General features: G+C 39.2%; 1 protein-coding gene across 3 annotated transcripts in view; it reads left to right on the top strand.

Moving 5' to 3' along the window:
- Positions 1–17,625, top strand: part of NRP1 (neuropilin 1) — a 112,565-nt gene that overhangs the window by 29,459 nt on the left and 65,481 nt on the right. For all 3 annotated transcript variants that reach the window (XM_026842318.1, XM_026842319.1, XM_026842317.1), the window contains exon 3: positions 16,525–16,706. In XM_026842318.1, coding sequence (XP_026698119.1) covers positions 16,525–16,706 — 182 coding nt within the window. The remainder of the gene's footprint in view (positions 1–16,524; positions 16,707–17,625) is intronic.

Below are 17,625 nucleotides of genomic sequence, written 5' to 3'. Positions count from 1 at the left end.
ATGGCAAAACATATCACATAGCTTGTTTTCTTCTCTCCTTTTATGCTGTTTTTGACAGGCTGGTGCAAATTGCATGTAGAAATTGTATTTCTGCTTTCCAACACCACTTTGGACAACATTTTAAAATATATTTTTGTAAAACAATTGGATATTCAAAGGTATTTGAATCATGTAGCAGCTGGGAGATTTGTGACAGGTTCTTAACCAGTATTGACTGAAATAAAACTAATTTGATAAAAAAACGCAAACCTACATTAGGTGAGACTGATAAGCACTTAGGGAATATAAGAAGGTTTATCTGTAATTCTATTAAGTGATTAAACTTTAGGAATTGTATATATCTAATTCGCATACATAAGCCAGAGTTTTGAGCTTGTTATTGAAACTGAAATTGTTAAAACCATGGAAGATGAGATTTTTTTTCTTGTTATTTATGTTCACTTTATTGCAGAAAGATAGAAACTGTCCCAACTTGATATCAAACTGCAGAATAGTAAGATCTTTCTCCCAGACTTTATGTGCAACCTCCATGCTGCTAAATCCTTGTGCACGAGTAGTCTCACTGACGTCAGCAAAAGCAGGGCTGTACAGTCTAATTCTTAAAATATCTCATGTACATGTCGATTTTTGATGCTGTTGTTTTCATCTCAGATTTTGTAAGGTGAAGCCTATGACTTGAGCACAAGACTGGCTGAATATTAAACTTCTCTAGGTTACTGAGTAATTAATGTTTCTAAATCATATGAGTAGTGGATAGTACTGATTTAATAAAGCACCAATCAGCCAAGACTTATGTGCTTAAAATAGAAGAAATACAAATAGAAAGTCATCAATACACACACGATTAATGATCACACTTAAAAGCAGTTTTCACCATGCCTCCTAATCATGGATTTGCATGTCTGTGTGTATGAAGGATGGGCTCAAATGAGGGAAAAGATCTCAGCATCATTCCGTCTTCCTCACTTATGTTAGTGCCTTTAGGATTCTTTTACAGAATAACACAGACATTGCAGATTAAGGAAAACAGGATGGGCTATATTTATGATTCAATTTGTATGAAACCATATTCACTTACCTTTTAGCAGCTCCCTGATTTTCTTCTCACAAAGTGTGTTGGCTTAAGGTAGATGTGCAGGGGACTGCAAAATTGAACAGGACTTGCATCTTTAAGGAGTAGAAGCATCAGGAGGCAAAAAGCATGTTGGACAGGAGCAGTCTTAAGTTCTGAGTGTAAAGGGCACTGGTCTTACTGGATGAAAGGTATTTCACATTCAGAATGACTTGCCATAGTGAAGTGTTTGCTAATGTGCTCGCTTCCTCTCGTGTTGCCCCAGGTATCTAAGACAGTTCCTACACGGCAAACAGGGAGAGAGTCATTTATAATGTGACAGACTCATGCTAAGGCTGGCAGGGAATATCGTTAACCTCACAAGCCTTGATGTGACTGAAGAGGCTCGAGATCTGTATGGGAGACAAGTCTGAAAATTAACAGCCTCATTAATCAAATCACAATGTTTTGACAACTTCGTAGTGTGTATGTAATCTATCCTGTATGTGATTTTAGCTAAGGCTTTTATGCAACAAGACCTTTTTTGTAATAACTTTATGTGAAAAGACTCCACCCCACAGCACAATTACTGGATTGTATACTGATTTTCAAAGGGTGAAAAAGCATGATCAGCTGAAATTCAAATAGAAAATACAGGACTGTGAAGCAGGTAGCACATCTCCTTGTTTCCTATTCTGTTTTACTGACTGAAGTGTAATCACCATCATCACTTATTTTAAAAGTCTAGGGGAAAGGTGGCCAACTTCTCACACCTGAGCTCAGGTACAGGAAATACACTTCTTCAAAGAAGAAATCCTTTGAATCCACTTTCTCAGTGTGTTTAGTCAAGAGTCAAACAAGTGTGGATAACCTGTTGGGGCACCCTACCGCAACACACCAGAGTGTGTCCTTCAGATAACCAGTTTTTGAGAGCAGTAGGATGCTGAGCACAGGGTAATTCAGAGTCACTCAGTCTCTCAGATGTCCGACAATCATTTTCTGCCTAAAACCAGACTCTCCCTCAAAACCTTTGTTCTTCAGGCTCCTTGTAAGTACCCATCTTAAGGAGCTTAGGGATACACGGTGGCCTCTTTCCACACCTAGGGATTTATGGAGAAGGCCTATTAATACTTCTGAGTATTAATTGTGTAAATCCCTGCACATCTAGACAAGACAACATCTATGAGTATGTCTGTGTTATAAAGAAATGTTATTGCTTGTTATAATGTGCTTAGTAGAATGAGATTTGATGTAGTGGCAAGAGTAGCGAAATGCTGTATTTCACCATGAAAATTTTGAAAAGGAGGCTAGCAAAAAATGCGTAGCATTTTTAGTCTCTTTGTCCTTCTGCATTGTCCATCTGCAAAAGTAAAAATTTTAAATCAAAGCTAAACGGGTTAGGAGCAAGAATGCAGAGCTGTCAACTATCTATTTACAAAAGATGTATTAACTCACAAAATCAGTGACGGTGTCACTAGTATTTTGGCCATCTCAGCTCATCCAATGCCTTCAAACTCTTCCAGATCAATACCGATATCTGATTTTCCAGACTAGGAAACTGAGGCACAGGGAAGTTAGCTTTACTGGATAGCAATGGCACAGGAACAGAGCCTGTGTTTTCAGCCTTCCAGTCCAGTCTCTGCCCACTTTCTCCCATCATCTCCCGTCTCCCTAGGTGACCTAAGCCCCAACATACCAAGGGCCATCTAGGCTCACATTTGCTTGCATTTGAAGCATGAAATCTCAGCTCTCTAATCTCACAACTTTATGGCCCTGTTAGCTACTGTACGGACAGTACAGAGCTGTAATGACACAGAAAGTTTATAGGTGACTAAACAGGCAACCCCTGGGCAGCCCAGTTCCCTTCCAGTGCTACTGCCTTCCCAACCAGAGGCTCTGATGAAAGCAGAATGACTCCCAGCTTTCAACCTGCTGCGTGGTGCACATATGCATCCACGCTGCAGTTGAAGGCATGACTGCGACATCCATAATGGTGCCAAATCCTTACCCAGTTAGTGGCAAAGCTGTGGTGGCATAGATTTTATTGTCCCCAGTGGGAACATTCAGCACTAAGCAGAGTCTATGACATTATTAGTACCTCACCCAGTTAAAGAAAAATAGTTCAGACATGTGTTCCTGTGTTGTAATCACATCTCCAAATGCAAGAATAGCAATTTTTGGTAGAGTTTATCACTGCTCTGAGCAGCACCATTAACGAGCAATGCTGTGATTTTCCCAGAGCATAATGCTGCACAGAAACCTTACTCAGGTTCTTCCCGGCTGATACGTCCTTTTGCTGCTGGCATGAGAGGCTCTTCCATGATCCTTGTCCCTATGGGGAAAATAGAGACAATCCTTCATCAGTTCCTCTCTTATCCCCTCTGCTGGTTTTGATTTTTGTGAATGCCCATGTGGAATTTTCACAGAAGAGACAAAGGTTTGAAATATTTCTCAAAGTTCTCTGGCTGGTGTGGTTCCTACATTAGACATGTGGCAATCATGCAAGGAGGACACTTCATGGTATCTGTTTGAGGAGAAATGTACAGCAATTGAGGAGAAGCTGAAATATGGAATGTTATACACCAAATACGTGAAAATTCAGTTCACTGGAGCTGTTTCAGGAATCTGTTCATCTCAACATGTATTGGTACTATGAGTCAGGCAGAATCTTTCCTCCCCAATAGGCTGTTAGTCTCTTAAGATCTCTTTGTTCAGCGAGAGAGAAAGAAAGACTGGCTTTACAGTGCCCGTGAGACCAAATCCAGGTTAAAGCTAATGAGGAATGCATACATTTAATTTGTTAAAGGGTTTTTCTGCATGTTTCAGGAAAGAGGGGGGATTATTACCATTTCACCCCTGTAATAAAAAACAGGATCCTGTATCTTGGAAATGTTTACAATGTAACAAAATGAGGTTATGTTATGTTGTAAAATTTTAAAGGGGACTACGTGCTGACACCTAGGCTCAACAGCATGAAACACGTGAGCTGTTCAGACAGGAAGGGCTTGTATTTAAAAAATATGAAAATAATGTTTCAGTTTGAAAAAAAAAACAAGTGCTTTGACAAAAAGTTTGAGATTCCCTCAACTACAGATCCTCCCCCCTGCCAGGTACCAACTGTTTTATTCAGAATAGGGGATGAACATGATGAACGTATCATCTGGTTCAGAACTGGGTGTGGTGTTGGTTATTTGGGTATTTTAGCACTGAGAGAGCAAAACTGCAGGCTTTCCTTTCATTAACATGCTACAAGGTGACGGTGTCTGGCTGTACTGCTGGCAGAGGGAGGACAGCTCCAGGAGGGCACCTTGTGACCTGCAGTGCACCCCGGGAGCTGCACCCCTTCAGACACAGCACCGGGAGGGTTTGCAACAGGACAATGGAGACTACACTGACAAAAAAAAAAAGTCCCTGATTCCTTCTGTGCAAGCCAGACATCTCTGTGAGCCAGCTCAGGGGGCTCGAAGTGAGGAAAGGGATGGGGCATTATCTCATTTCCTTCCCAGACTTCCTACTACTGTTTTGGGCAATTTATACCTTTAAGAATGCATAAGGCAAACAAACCTTGTTCTCCCTAGTGTGTGAAAGCCTGTCTTTTTCATTATTAAACTGCAAAGGGAAGCATGGCATTATCTTGCTCAGATTCTTTGCACGTACGAGAGAATCCAGCCCAAATATATTTCATGGCTTGTCTGTCTGGGTTAGCATGCTGCTGGCCGTGAGTAAAGGAGAGGAGAGAATCAATGCTTAATACCACAGAGTCCTATACAGATTGTTCTTGTATGCTTATCACTACTGAGTAGACAAACAAAAGTAAAAGCATTAATAGATACCTGACTAGAAGTGTAAATGAAACAAAAGCCATCAAATCGGGATTTTATCCATTTAATTGCAGAGTAGGTGTTTTCATCAGCTGTGTAATGGTTTATTGCTTTTCAAGGCTTATTTATTGTGACTGACTAATGAAGACTTAGAGCACCACTTTCTTATGGGTAACAAAAGGAAAGAAGTTGCAGCACCATTTATGTGTGCAATTCATTGAGTTACTACAGGTCCCCTTCATATATCAGGTAATACATTATTACAGCTCCATATCACACTGTCCATTTCCCTGAGTAGAAAGCAAGGACAGAGGCCTGACCCATTAAATCCAGAAGACAAACCAACATCACTATCCCATGCTTTCTCTGACCCAGTAATAACCCTTTCCTGAGATTCTTTTTTTCTGGATCACAGCTATCGAAGCAGCCAGGACAAGGAGGGGAGAGAATGGTTCTAGGAGAACATTACTGCTGACCTCAAAACCAGCAATTTCTGTGTTAGAGTATCAGTCCTGACTTAGGTTTTGCACTGCCCTGATTTCAAAGGCAGGGGTCACCTCACAGCCATGCGGCACTAGACAAGATTTAGCATCCACTGAGCATAGGTCCAAAAGCTCAGCAGATTCAAGAGAGAATATCTCAAGAAATTGCACTGATGAGGGAGGAAAAGGAAGTGAGAAGAAGACAAACTCAGTTCCATCTAATGAATACTTCCTTGACATTTGTGCAGCTCCTGCTGGGGATCTGAGCTGGCGTGCATCTATGCAGTATGGTCCCAATTACTGAAGCCCACGAGCTGTGTATGTGTTTGTGTTGTGTGCATGTTCATTACCCTGCTTGCTTTCACAAATAAGTATTTAGTCCCAAAAGAAAAGTATGCAAAATTCTTTAGCAGATACTTGTGAATTCTGGCAGATTTTCAACTTTGTTTTCCATTTTAAAATAGCATAGGCCAATGCCCCACTGATGCAACTCTACTAAACTCTCTAAATCTGTACCAGGGATGATGCTGATCTGTTGTGCACATTTTCCTTCCTGTAAGTCATTATCACATGCCTCTCTTTCTAAGAAAGACATTTTTATGAGAGGTGGATCACTGGGGTGGGTTTTTTTTGTATGGCTGGTTTGCCCCATGCTCCAGCTATAACAATGCAGTTTCACTAGGCGCTGGGTCATATGGCTGACCTCAACTAACAAGCTGTTCCTGTTTTTAGGCTACTGGGAATGTTTATTGGCCACTGTGTTCCTCCATTCTAAACACATAGTTATTTCTCAAGACCCATATAAATCATAAGGTCACAAAACTCATAAAAACTGTGACATTCTCTGTGATATAGGATACAAATGAACTAACTTCAGGCTTAGCAGCTTTAAACATCTATGGTATATTTTATCATAATATAAATACATTCATTGAGCTTATATATACTTTTTAGTTCAATGATACACACAATAAAATGGTAATAAAACTGCTCAATGGGACAAACTTTTATATACTGATGTTTCAAATTGGTACAGTTTAACTGGGAGCTCTATTACAAAAACAATGTACTGTAACTCTGTATGAAACTGAGTTTAAGAGAAATAGTGATCTGTTTGCAATAAATGTTAAGTATTCACGTACTCTATATATAAGAAAATGATGCTGAAGATGCTATTGAATTTCCTAATGTAGATTTCAAGACCAGAAACTCTGTACTAACATGCTGGATTGACAGAGTGATGTGTGCAAAACCCAACTACACCTGTAAGAAAACACATTATCAATAGGATTCATAATGTCTGTACTGAAATTGGACAACAAATTAATAGAAAAGGATTGGCAGCAATTACTTTAGTTAAATCTGCATAGAGGTTTCTGCTCTGCTTCCCTGTTCTCATTTGCTTTAGTTGTTTTGAAATGCACATATTATAAGCTGAGAATTTCCCAGGTTGCTCCTCTGCTTGAGAATGAACTTTGTAAAAAGACAGCTAAAATTATTCAGGTCTTCTTTTGTACAAAGAATGTAAAAATACACACAGAGAAACACACACACATACATGCATACACATGTCCACATTGCAAGGTAGAGGAAGAACTGTGGGACTCTTTCAGGCAGCTCTTCAACCACACTTACTAAGATCAGAAGGCTGAAATATGGAAGCACCATCCATGAGTAAATGTTCCTTGTACTGCTCTTGTGAAATATCATTTAGATTTCTCAAAGCCAGGGCTTCTTTAAAGTTGCCGGCTATGCGTACTACTCATGCTGCTTAAGGGTTGTTTGTTAAAGTGGCAATGTACACAACCAAATGATTTTGTGCTGAGATAAAGGACCACCAGGAAACGTGCAGACATCATAAGTGGGTTGATCTATGAACTGCAAATGCTTTTTATTCAGCTTTGTGTGCCTCCTGTGCCAGAGAGCGCTTCTAGGTGCTATGGCCAGGCACTTTGTCTTTCCAAGTTTGTATTGTATGTAAGAAGTAAGGAGAGATGGTTTTCATCTTCAAGCGTTACAGCAGACTACAAAAGGTCTTCTCAGCATTATGAGACTATTTAGCTAATAATGCCACACATTTCACACACTTTAGGACTCCATTTTCCATCCAAAAAAAGCCTTGGAAGTTTTGTTCTCCTTTTTGTAATTCAAACTTTTTTTTTCCTTGGTGATAGCTTAAGAGAGCCTGCCCCCCTTTCCCCCTAAAAAAACCCACAGGAAAAGCTCTAATATGTGTGCATGATTAAACACTGACAAGTCAAAACTTTCAACAAAAAAGGTGTATTTTTTCCAGTAATTACACTTGTTTGTGCATATGCCTAGTCACGAGGCTATATACAGGTTTCAGATAACAGTCTCAGCAAAAATCAATCCACTCATTTACATGTGTCACACTTTCAGGCAAGGAAGACCCATAGCAATCATTTTTATCAATACAGCCTAGGTTTGTGAAGACACTCATTCCACAGTGGATTTTTCACTTGACCAACTGTCTGCCCAAAGGGAATGTGGTGCAGAAATCAGAACAAAGGGAACAACATTGAGAAATATTAAGTTCAAAGTGCCTAATGCTGCATCCTGAATACTCTCTTAATATAGTTCCTAACTGGAAATAAATGAAAATACCCATCATTTTACTGCCTTTACAGAGCTTCAGGACATGGTTGCCATGGAAGAAAATTGCCATAACTTGTGTTCTAAAGCTGATACGTATGTCTGCAATTTCCTTTCTCCTTTAGCCTCTTTTAGTTTCATTAATTATGGGTGTTGCTTGGAGAGGTTGTAGACAGCACACAAGGGGCAAATATTTGAGTTTCAAAAGCATGGAACTTATTTTATGTTCTGAACTTTCACAGTTTCTGTGAAAAGCTAACATCTACCTAATACTTTTAAAAGTCAAGTTCCTAAGGTTATGATTAATATACCACATAGATCCCAACAGGATAATTACAAATTAATCAGCAGTTCAAAACTCCCAAATGGAGTATTATAAGGTTGCCATCACTTTAAAGCATTCCTTTTCTACTTTCATGGAAAGAAAAAGAAATCAAAACCGATTCTGATCTTCATTTGATACAACTCTATTCTGTAAGCATTTGAGAAAGCTAAACTGAAGCTTCTATAACTTACCAATTAAGCAGGCCTTTTGGTGAATTGAGCAGAACATGCTAACAGCACTAATCCAACCACAAATCATTAAACTAGTTAGGCACATGAAAACAATGTTTAATGGATATAAAGGTGTACAGATAGCGGTTGACTCTTTGCAGCAGTGTGGGTGTGTATATATGCATGAGTCTCTGTATGCAAGTAATTTAGTCTAGTTCTCCTACAGAAATCACACAAATGTATTTGTGAGACTGTGCGAGACTTTGCAGTCCCTTCTTCCAGTCTTTCTATCGCTTAAGAAAACTTCCAAGTTTCGAGCCTCTGTTAAGAAGCCTTATTCGAAACCCACAGAAGCCGTTAGGAATCCTTCCATTATTTCAGAAAGAGCTAGACTGGGCTCTTATATTTAAAACATGGTATCTGGCTATCTAGGCTTTGTTCCTTGCTGTTTGCAAAATTTCTGGGAGAATGTTGGCACTCAGTCTCTCTCTTCTGTCTCCACATATGTAAAATGAGAATGACAACTTTACCTCAGAGGAATGCTGCAAAGCTTCACTGAAGTTGCTCAACTAACGAGAGGTTTCCTGATTGATGGGCATCTCTTGGGAGGTCATAAAAACAAAAACAAAACTGTGTAATTGAGTTTTCAGAAATAATTTTTTTTGGCTTACAATACCCAACTCTTACGCAAGATGACTGCTTGTGCCATCTTTTTTCTCCCTCCTATCACCTAGAATATCTTTCCAAATCTAACCATGCCAAATTAGTGGCTAGATACCAAACTAAGCCAAGGGATAACCCTCACACCTGAAAGGTCCATAAGAAAGAATATAAAGCTTGAGGTATAGTGAGTAATAAGAACATTACCTTTAAAACAATATATTTTTTTCCAGTTCCTTAAGCCCTTAGCTGACTCAATGTAGGTATAGTAACTATGAAACAACCAGTAAAAATTAGACTGCATTTTATTTTGTGAACACTGGAAAGTTGGCAAGAGGTAAGATTTTGCAGTGAAATAGGGAGGTGAACAAGTTGTAAATGACTCTAATATCTTCCAGATGGCATATTTTACTTGGGAACTGAGTTTGGAGTAATTAGAGGCATGCGAATTTCCTATAAATACTAAACTTCACCAGTTTGACACTAGAAAGCTCCTTCGTCTCTGAAGTCTTTAAACTGCTAAGTGTTTCTTTTTCCCCCACTTAAAGTGGAAGTCATGGATTTGTAAATTTGTCTTATTTGACAGACAGAAACCTTTTTCCATGGAAAGATAGCATTTTTCTATGCCAGAAAGTTATGAACTGAAGTTCCTCACTGAAGAGGTTTAAAATTGAATGTTTCTTCCCAGAAGAGGTTTTCATTTTTATATACTGGGATCATTATATTATAATTTATTACATTATGTGGCAAGCAGTGAAATCAGTAGAGTTTGCCCTAACTTCAAGATCAAATCTTTTTCACTGGTAAAATGCTTGAGGCAGATAGATGTGCTGAAGACCTTAGCAGATGAATTTTGCTTTTACTTCCCCTAGGACATGGCAGTACTAAAATGGCAAAACCTGGTCCACAACCTCTGATTCTTCTATGTTTTCTGCACGACATTGTTACATGCATTCCTGGAGTGAATCCTGGTGTTCACATTTCTGTTGAGGAATTTTCCAGGTTTTATTCGCTGTAAATAGAATAGAACTAAGTAAATACAAGGTAAAATATTATGTCACCACTTGCACCCTCTTTAGCCGTGTATCAGTGTAAACTGGCTTAGATCCATTGACATGAAGGGGCTAATCTCATTTGCAGCAGCTAAAGATCTGTCTACTGTTCTCAGTGGAGCTGTATAGATAAAACTGCAGATATAATATTGCCTATTTAGTTCAGATCTTCAGTTCTGCCAGTCCCAAGTATTCAAAAGGCATGAGCCAAACAACCAGAAGCATGTGATAAGATGAAGAATGATCAGATTTTAAAATAGTAGTGATTATTTTTATTACTTCTGGGTTTTGAACTTTTATTGGTTAAGGTGTGTTGTATTTCAGATTCCTCTGTTCAGCAGAGAATTAAAAGCTTAGTTTTAAAATGAAAGGGCAAATCCCAATGCATTAGAAGATTGCAGAAACCAATGTAATAACAAAACTGTTGCTAACATTAGTCACAATCAAACTGTTACAGTGTGTAACTGTAGATCTTCATCCATGTCTTTGTTACATCTTTTCTCTTTTTCACAACAGCATTGTCTTCTACTAAAATAGACCCTCGCTAGTTCAATCTTAATGGAGACCCACTGTCAGTTAACGGCATTAGTAAATTACTGAACAGTGCCAAATTCCAATGGCCTTATTCCCAGAAATCTCTTAGGTTGACAGGGCCTTTGTATGAGTAACTTCACTGAATTTTGGCCCTGGGTGAAGACCATAAAAACACCAGCTCACAAAAGATCAATGGAAACAAAGGCCCCCCAAACTGACTGGGATTTCAGTAAATTGCAAGTCGTTAATCGATTGCAAATTGTGTATTTAAATATCCAGCACTTTAGAAAACTGTGGGATTCAAATGATATGTTGTCTCCCTTACAGGGCTTCATCTGCACCATGAATCCAGTACAAGCAAAACCAGTTTAAAAGCCTCCTACCATGGACACTCACTCCCACCTCCCCCTTTCTCACAGAGTTTGCACTGCCTGACTGGTGCTAATTCAACTGTATGCTTGTCCGTGCTCGGAGAAATGATCTGTTGCCCTTTTTAATAGTGTGTGATGGGAGTGAGCAGTCAGGCAGGAATGCACCACGCAGGACCCTGTGGCACCAAGTACACTTGGAAGGGGCTAAAACCGCAAAGAAACCTGCAGTTCCCTGCAGTTCCCATGCCTTGCCTCCTGGTGTTCAAGCAGTACCTGTGCCCTGCTTAGGCCAGGTGGCTTGGGGCAGACCCAGCAGTCACCCAGGATCCTCTGAGGGCCATGTGGTGCTTTCACCTCCATCGAGGTGTGATTTGAGGCCCATGCATGAGGAATTATATCCCCTCCGTATGGATACCTGCACTGACAGTCCCAGCTGCCAGGGAAGTCTGACATGTCTCTGGAGGAGGAGGCTGCCCCTCCAACACCCATTAGACAGGTCACCTTGCCAGGGTAGGGCACAGGAAGACCGGGAGAGCAGCCAGGCTGCATGGAGGCTCAGATGGAGAGCAACCCAACAGACACTAAGGTTACAGGCAGAAAAGCAGCCTCTTTGGGTCTGTGCTTATTTTTTTATTTTTAACAGCATGTACTTCTTTTTCTTGTTGCTAATAAATTGGGATTAAGGTTGGTGTCCCTTGAGTGCCTTCAGTTATTAAGCTTTTAGCTCCGGGATACAGATTGCCTTGTGCCACAAGCACTGCAGTAAATCCCACACCTCTAACCCTCAGTCACTAATGGGGCACAAATCCACAGGGTGGAACAACTTGAAACTCTTTATTTAGATTTTCTCTTGCAATGCCTTCTGTTCAGCTAAAATGGAGCCTTTCAAGGAATAAATAAAAATTCTCTATAAAAGAAAGGCAAAAGAAAGATGCATACTAAAGCAAATTCTCAGAACCAAAGGTATCTGACCAGGGTGGGTAATTTGTGTCAGGGAGAGATTTAGCGTCTTGGTGGAAGTGGAATCAGAGTGATAAAAGAAACAGAGAGGTGGAAAACATTTTCATTCTAACAGGTGAATAACTGAAATACTCATAACCACCCTATAGGTACATATCTTAGTAGGCTGCAGAAAAGTACGGTGTATTCAAATGTAAATTATAGTTGTATACTCTTCACTGATTGTTTCATGAGGTTAAATGGGAGTTATTTAGATTTCAGCTGAGTTCTGCATATGTCTTGGGAAGGAATTTTTTTAGGCAAAAGATATAAGATCTCACTGTCCTAATAATAGGAAGTAGAAGTATATAGCTTGGCAGAGTGGCTGGCTTCAGCAGCAGGCAGGGCTTTCCAGCACTTTCACTTCACTTTCTGCAGCACAGCATGCTGTGGTGCATCTCAGGGGTCACCAGCGTGTTTAGAACTGAAACCAGATGTAAGCACTGTTATCACCTCCTTGAAACTGAAAATAGAAAATTCACCAAAATCTGTACTCTAAAGCTGTTTGTACTTTTCATTGCCCACTGCTCATTTTATAGGTATTGCCTGGCCTTTTCCACAAACTCTTAACTTACACTTTCCAGCAAAAGAGAAAGGTTTTTGCAATTCCTTTAAGAATTTGTAGAGGAATTCTAGATCCCGTCATCTTTCTGATGGAACTCTGTCTCTGACATTGCTTTACTGAACCATAAAATTAGGACTGTCTAGTAATGGCATGTTCAGGCACCAGCTGGGAGGAGTGGAGGGAGTGTGTGAGCTCTGCAGTGCATTTCACTAGGGTCCCACCCCAGAGCCATGCGTGGTCCTTGCACACCCCAGAGGTGCAAGCAGAAAGCAAACAAAAATGGGATATCTGGGAAGACACAGACAAGCAAAAAAGGGAATGCTTTCTGCATCGTGGCTCCATGAACTGATCTGCTGATTACCCCCTCTTCTGGGCAGGCAATCTCCTGTTTTCACACATGGACTCATGCTTTAGTCTTTCACCTGAAACTACACTCAGTGGCTAGCGCCATGTTTATATTTACATCTCTGTGCCATAAACCCTAAAGAACTATAATATTACAAGAAATATTTGCCACACCATTGACAGCAGTAACTGAGTGAAGAATTGCCAAGTGGGAAATCCAAATTTGCAAACTCAGTATTCTGGGCTGCACGCCAAGACTGTCTGGGCGCTGCGGAGGTGACACATTCAGACTCCTCACAGGGATGCCAATGTGCCAACTGCATCCCTGGCACAGCATCTTCTCCTGACAAACTTATGGAGAAGAACTGCTACCAAGTCCAGAGGGAGATGCAAGCTGCTTTCTGAGCTTCCTTGGCAGCAACTCCATTTTCAAGTTGTGACTGTACTTTCTCCTATTTACAAGAACAGTTGTTTGTGATACTCTATGGTCTCTGGTAGGATTTTGAAAAGTGCAAAAATGACAGCAGGACGTTGGCTTCCAAGTATAAACTAGTAAAATCCAGAGTAGTTTCATTTCCCTAAGAAAAAAATAATATAGATACTCATTTACTGCAACCCAGATATCAGATGTTACCGCCTGTGTGGGAGAATCTAAATCCGTTTGTTAGCTGCCAAGTGAAAGACTTGATCCTTAGAATATGAAGGTTGTAGCGCTGTTCTCTAAAGCTTCCCCTTTTCGAATTGTACTTTGTACCCATTGTCTCACAGCTGAACTTCTCTTCTGTCTGTCAGTAATTTTTCAAAGCAAAAGAAAAAAAATTGAGAAATTGTCCAATCTTCCAGAGGGCTGAATGACCTATAACTTTAAAAATCCATTAGAAGAGAGCCTTTTAGTAACCAAATTGTGTCATTTACAACTGCACAGCAGCCAGAAAGAGCACCATAAATTACAATTCTGTCACTATAAGAGACAACAGAAAGGTGTGGGCAGGCTATCTCTATAAAGGAGGAAACATACGAGAGTGATAGAATCTAATGTGATTTTTTTGCAAATTTATTTCATATAACAGCAAAATTGGTACTTACAGGTTAATTTTTTTTTTTTTTGGCTGTATACAAAAGACTTAGTAAGACTATAGATGATTATTTTTAGGGTGTTGCAGAACAAAAACACTGAATTCAAACCTTTTGTGTTGGTTTTTTTTCCTTATACATAAAGTAAAAAAGCATGTAAAATTTTGCTTAGCATTTTCAGTTAAAATTTTCCATATAATTTAATAATTCAGAAATAGGATTCTTCTTGATGTTCATTTGAAAATGTATCCACTGTTGAGGTCTTAGCAAGGAATGGTGCCTGGGAAACTGATGAAATAATGTCATCATGGGGAGAAGAGCAAAGACTGTCACTCAGATGCTGTAGTTTTATGTGATTGCTCTTAATGAACAGTTAATTATTTGGAGAAAGGTTGTCTTGTTAAAAATTCTCAACATTAATGTTTTTCATAAAGTCTAAAGACTAACAGCCTGCATTCCTGAGTACTTCCAATAAGTTTTGCAGGAAACCTAGAGCTGGTATTTTTAAGGATATTTCTAAAAAAAAAAAAAAAAAAAAAAAAAAAAAAAAAAAAAAAAAAAAAAAACTCTCCTCCCAACTTTCAAATCCTGTTATACATATAAAGAAATTAGAGAAAGAACAGAAGTCTAATTTTAAAAAATGTAGGCTACTTGAAGTATCTGTAAAATTATCTCAGAAATGAACATTTCTTCTGTGTATTCCCTCCAATCTGAAATGGGACAGTGAAGCTAACTAGCTGAGCAATTGCTATGAGAAAAATGAAATACATAAGAGGAAATGCAGTTAACACAATATTTCACATATGTTAATGCTTACAGTTCCATCAGTGTCAGCTTTATTTTCTACTTGATATACAGCAAAGCTGGCACACAGTTTTAACTGATGAGGTAATGTCATTTTTAATTTAAGGAGCCTTAAGCTGTCCACTTTAACTAGTGATATCATCTTTGCAGTTGTCTCATGGGACTTCATGTAAACATAAGTAATGTGTCCTGGACGGTTTGGAGCAGAGTTGTTAAAAATGACATTGGTCATCATGAAGACATTTTTTTCCTTTGATCTCTTTAAAAATGTCAGACACACTTTATTGATCTGTCATTTTTAGGTCTTCCTTGTATATTAATACGCTCAGAAAATTTCAGTGAACGTAACAGTAGAAAAAAGGTCTAAACAAATTAATGGCAACATTTTAATGTCAGTCGTAGTAGGATAATGAAAAGTAAATGAGATTGTCTGTCTAACAGCAACTTGTTAAATAAAATGGCAGCACGGGTGAGACACGGAGAGTCAGGGACAGAGAAAAGCCTCTCGCGGCAGTCCGAAAGAGGCCCAGAGCACAACCCAGGCTCCAAATGCCACCACCTTTTAGGAGAAGATTAAACTGATTCTACAGATTGTGTCTGCTCCTTCTTCCTTGTCCAGGGTCGAGTGAAATCATCTGCTAATAAAACTTAGAAAGAGACCTGTCTCTACACCTGCAGCTTCTGCCTCTCTGTGACTTTTATTCTCATTTGTATTCCCTCAGCTGGCTCAGAACACCAAGCTGCTGGGCTCGCCTCAGTCCTCTGAAACCATATCTATCAGGCCAGTCCCTGCATATTGACACTTCTGGTGACAGGGCTGAGGAACCCTAACGTGACTGTTGCTTCCAGGCAAACTGTTTTTACTACCAATCATTATTGCATTATTATATGCTTTTCCTTTTAGAGCCCTTAGGAATGAAGCAAGTAACCAGCCTGTTCAGTAATCACGTGCTGTACAAGTATGAATATTATAATGTGCACTTCTCGATTCCAATACCTAAGCAAAGATGATTTGTAATGAAACAAGTTTTGTCTGAGCACAACCAAGTGCTCTGACATGTGGATTTTGTGATTTGCTCCAAACTATTTGTCCAGCTAGCAAGGAAAATAATACATATTTTTCTACCACTGATCTGAAACATGGTAGAGTTTTGAACAAAATCTAATGTTTAGGGATTTATTTATTATTCTGTGGACATATGTTTGGAGGACAGCATATGGAAATCAAAGTATTGTTCATAAAGAGCTCCAGCCAAAAAGACATTTTTGAATTCATAACAGAACTTCACAGTTTGAAAAGAATGCTATGCATTATGTATTGATAACAACACTACACAGACAAAGGAACACAATTTAATAATACAGAATTGTGCTCATGAGATTTCCTTTTTTTTTGTTAATTGGTTACTTTAGCTGACATTGTCTGCAAGCATAATGGACACCATTCTTCCTAATAGTTCCATGTTGCCAGATGATGTCTACAGACATAATGTAGTCCATTTTAATTATTTCATTTTGCTTACATCTTTCAGCATAATGCATTTTCCAAGCAAGCTAGCATTTTTCTTGATTATCTATGTTGTGTTATGGTTTCTAAATTAATTAGGTCTCTTTCTTTCCTGGAAGTTAAAAGTTTCTTCCTTCCATTTATCTACCAGGTATGATTATGTTGAAGTGATTGATGGAGATAATGCTGAAGGACGCTTATGGGGAAAGTACTGTGGAAAAATTGCTCCCCCTCCTTTAGTGTCTTCGGGACCATATCTTTTCATTAAGTTTGTTTCCGACTATGAGACGCATGGAGCAGGATTTTCTATCCGTTACGAAGTTTTCAAAAGAGGTGAGAAACAATTCATTGTTATATAGCTCATAGCCTATGGTTTTGACTTGCATCAAAAAGTTCACCATAATTCTTTGGAATGGGGGGAATCCATGGAAATGCTTGAAAGAGAAAATTTTATTACCCTTGTCATTCCAAGGTGGGGCATGTATTCAGTGTGTGTAAATCTTTATGAATCTAATGGGTCAGCTTCATCTGAGGATTGACTCCTCTGGCTGTAATGTGATAGTCTTCATCAGCTGTTTGCTTTGACCCTCTTAAAACCTTTTTCGTGATAATAATTATGGTATGATTTACAATGTTACTGCCTTAACAGCACTGCAACCTTCTGAGTCCCTGACTTATTTTGGTTAGTGCTTTGCTCTGCATTCCCAAGAGATGGCTGTGGGCTTGGAAAGGACCAGAGTACACATGGACAGCAGATGATGCTGCCGTTGCTTTCACAGATCATGTCTGGGAGGTAAAGGAGGGGAGAAGCTCACACTCACACTGTTCACAGGCTTATCCTGCTGGATGCTTGTGCTGGCGAGCACAGATAGGTATATGGGGCACTGAGAAAACCCAGAGAAACAAACAGTTCATGATTAACCAGACCTATAGACAGTTCCTCTTTGATAACTCCCTTTCTGAGTCAGTTGCTAGAAGGGCGGTAAGATTTTTTTGGTTGTTTTTTTTTTTGCATACACTTTACCCTATAGCTGGATGGAGATAAATAATTCCTATATTCCATGCCTGGAGAATACAGGACTGGAACTCATAATATATAGAAAGACAATAAGCTTAACTTTATAGAAAAAAAATACTAACTTCAACATCAATTTAAGGTCATATTTACAAAAGCAGGTCAAAACTCCAAATTTCCAGTGCACACCACTCCAAAACAGTGCCCATTTTCAGAACCCATTCAAGTCCCTTTTAC

The sequence above is a fragment of the Athene cunicularia genome (genome assembly GCF_003259725.1).
Source record: "Athene cunicularia isolate RWA chromosome 2 unlocalized genomic scaffold, athCun1 chr2_part1, whole genome shotgun sequence".
In the NCBI taxonomy this organism is placed as follows: Eukaryota; Metazoa; Chordata; class Aves; order Strigiformes; family Strigidae; genus Athene; species Athene cunicularia.
The sequence above is the reverse complement of the archived record's forward strand: the minus strand, read 5'-3'. Positions and strand labels throughout refer to the sequence as shown.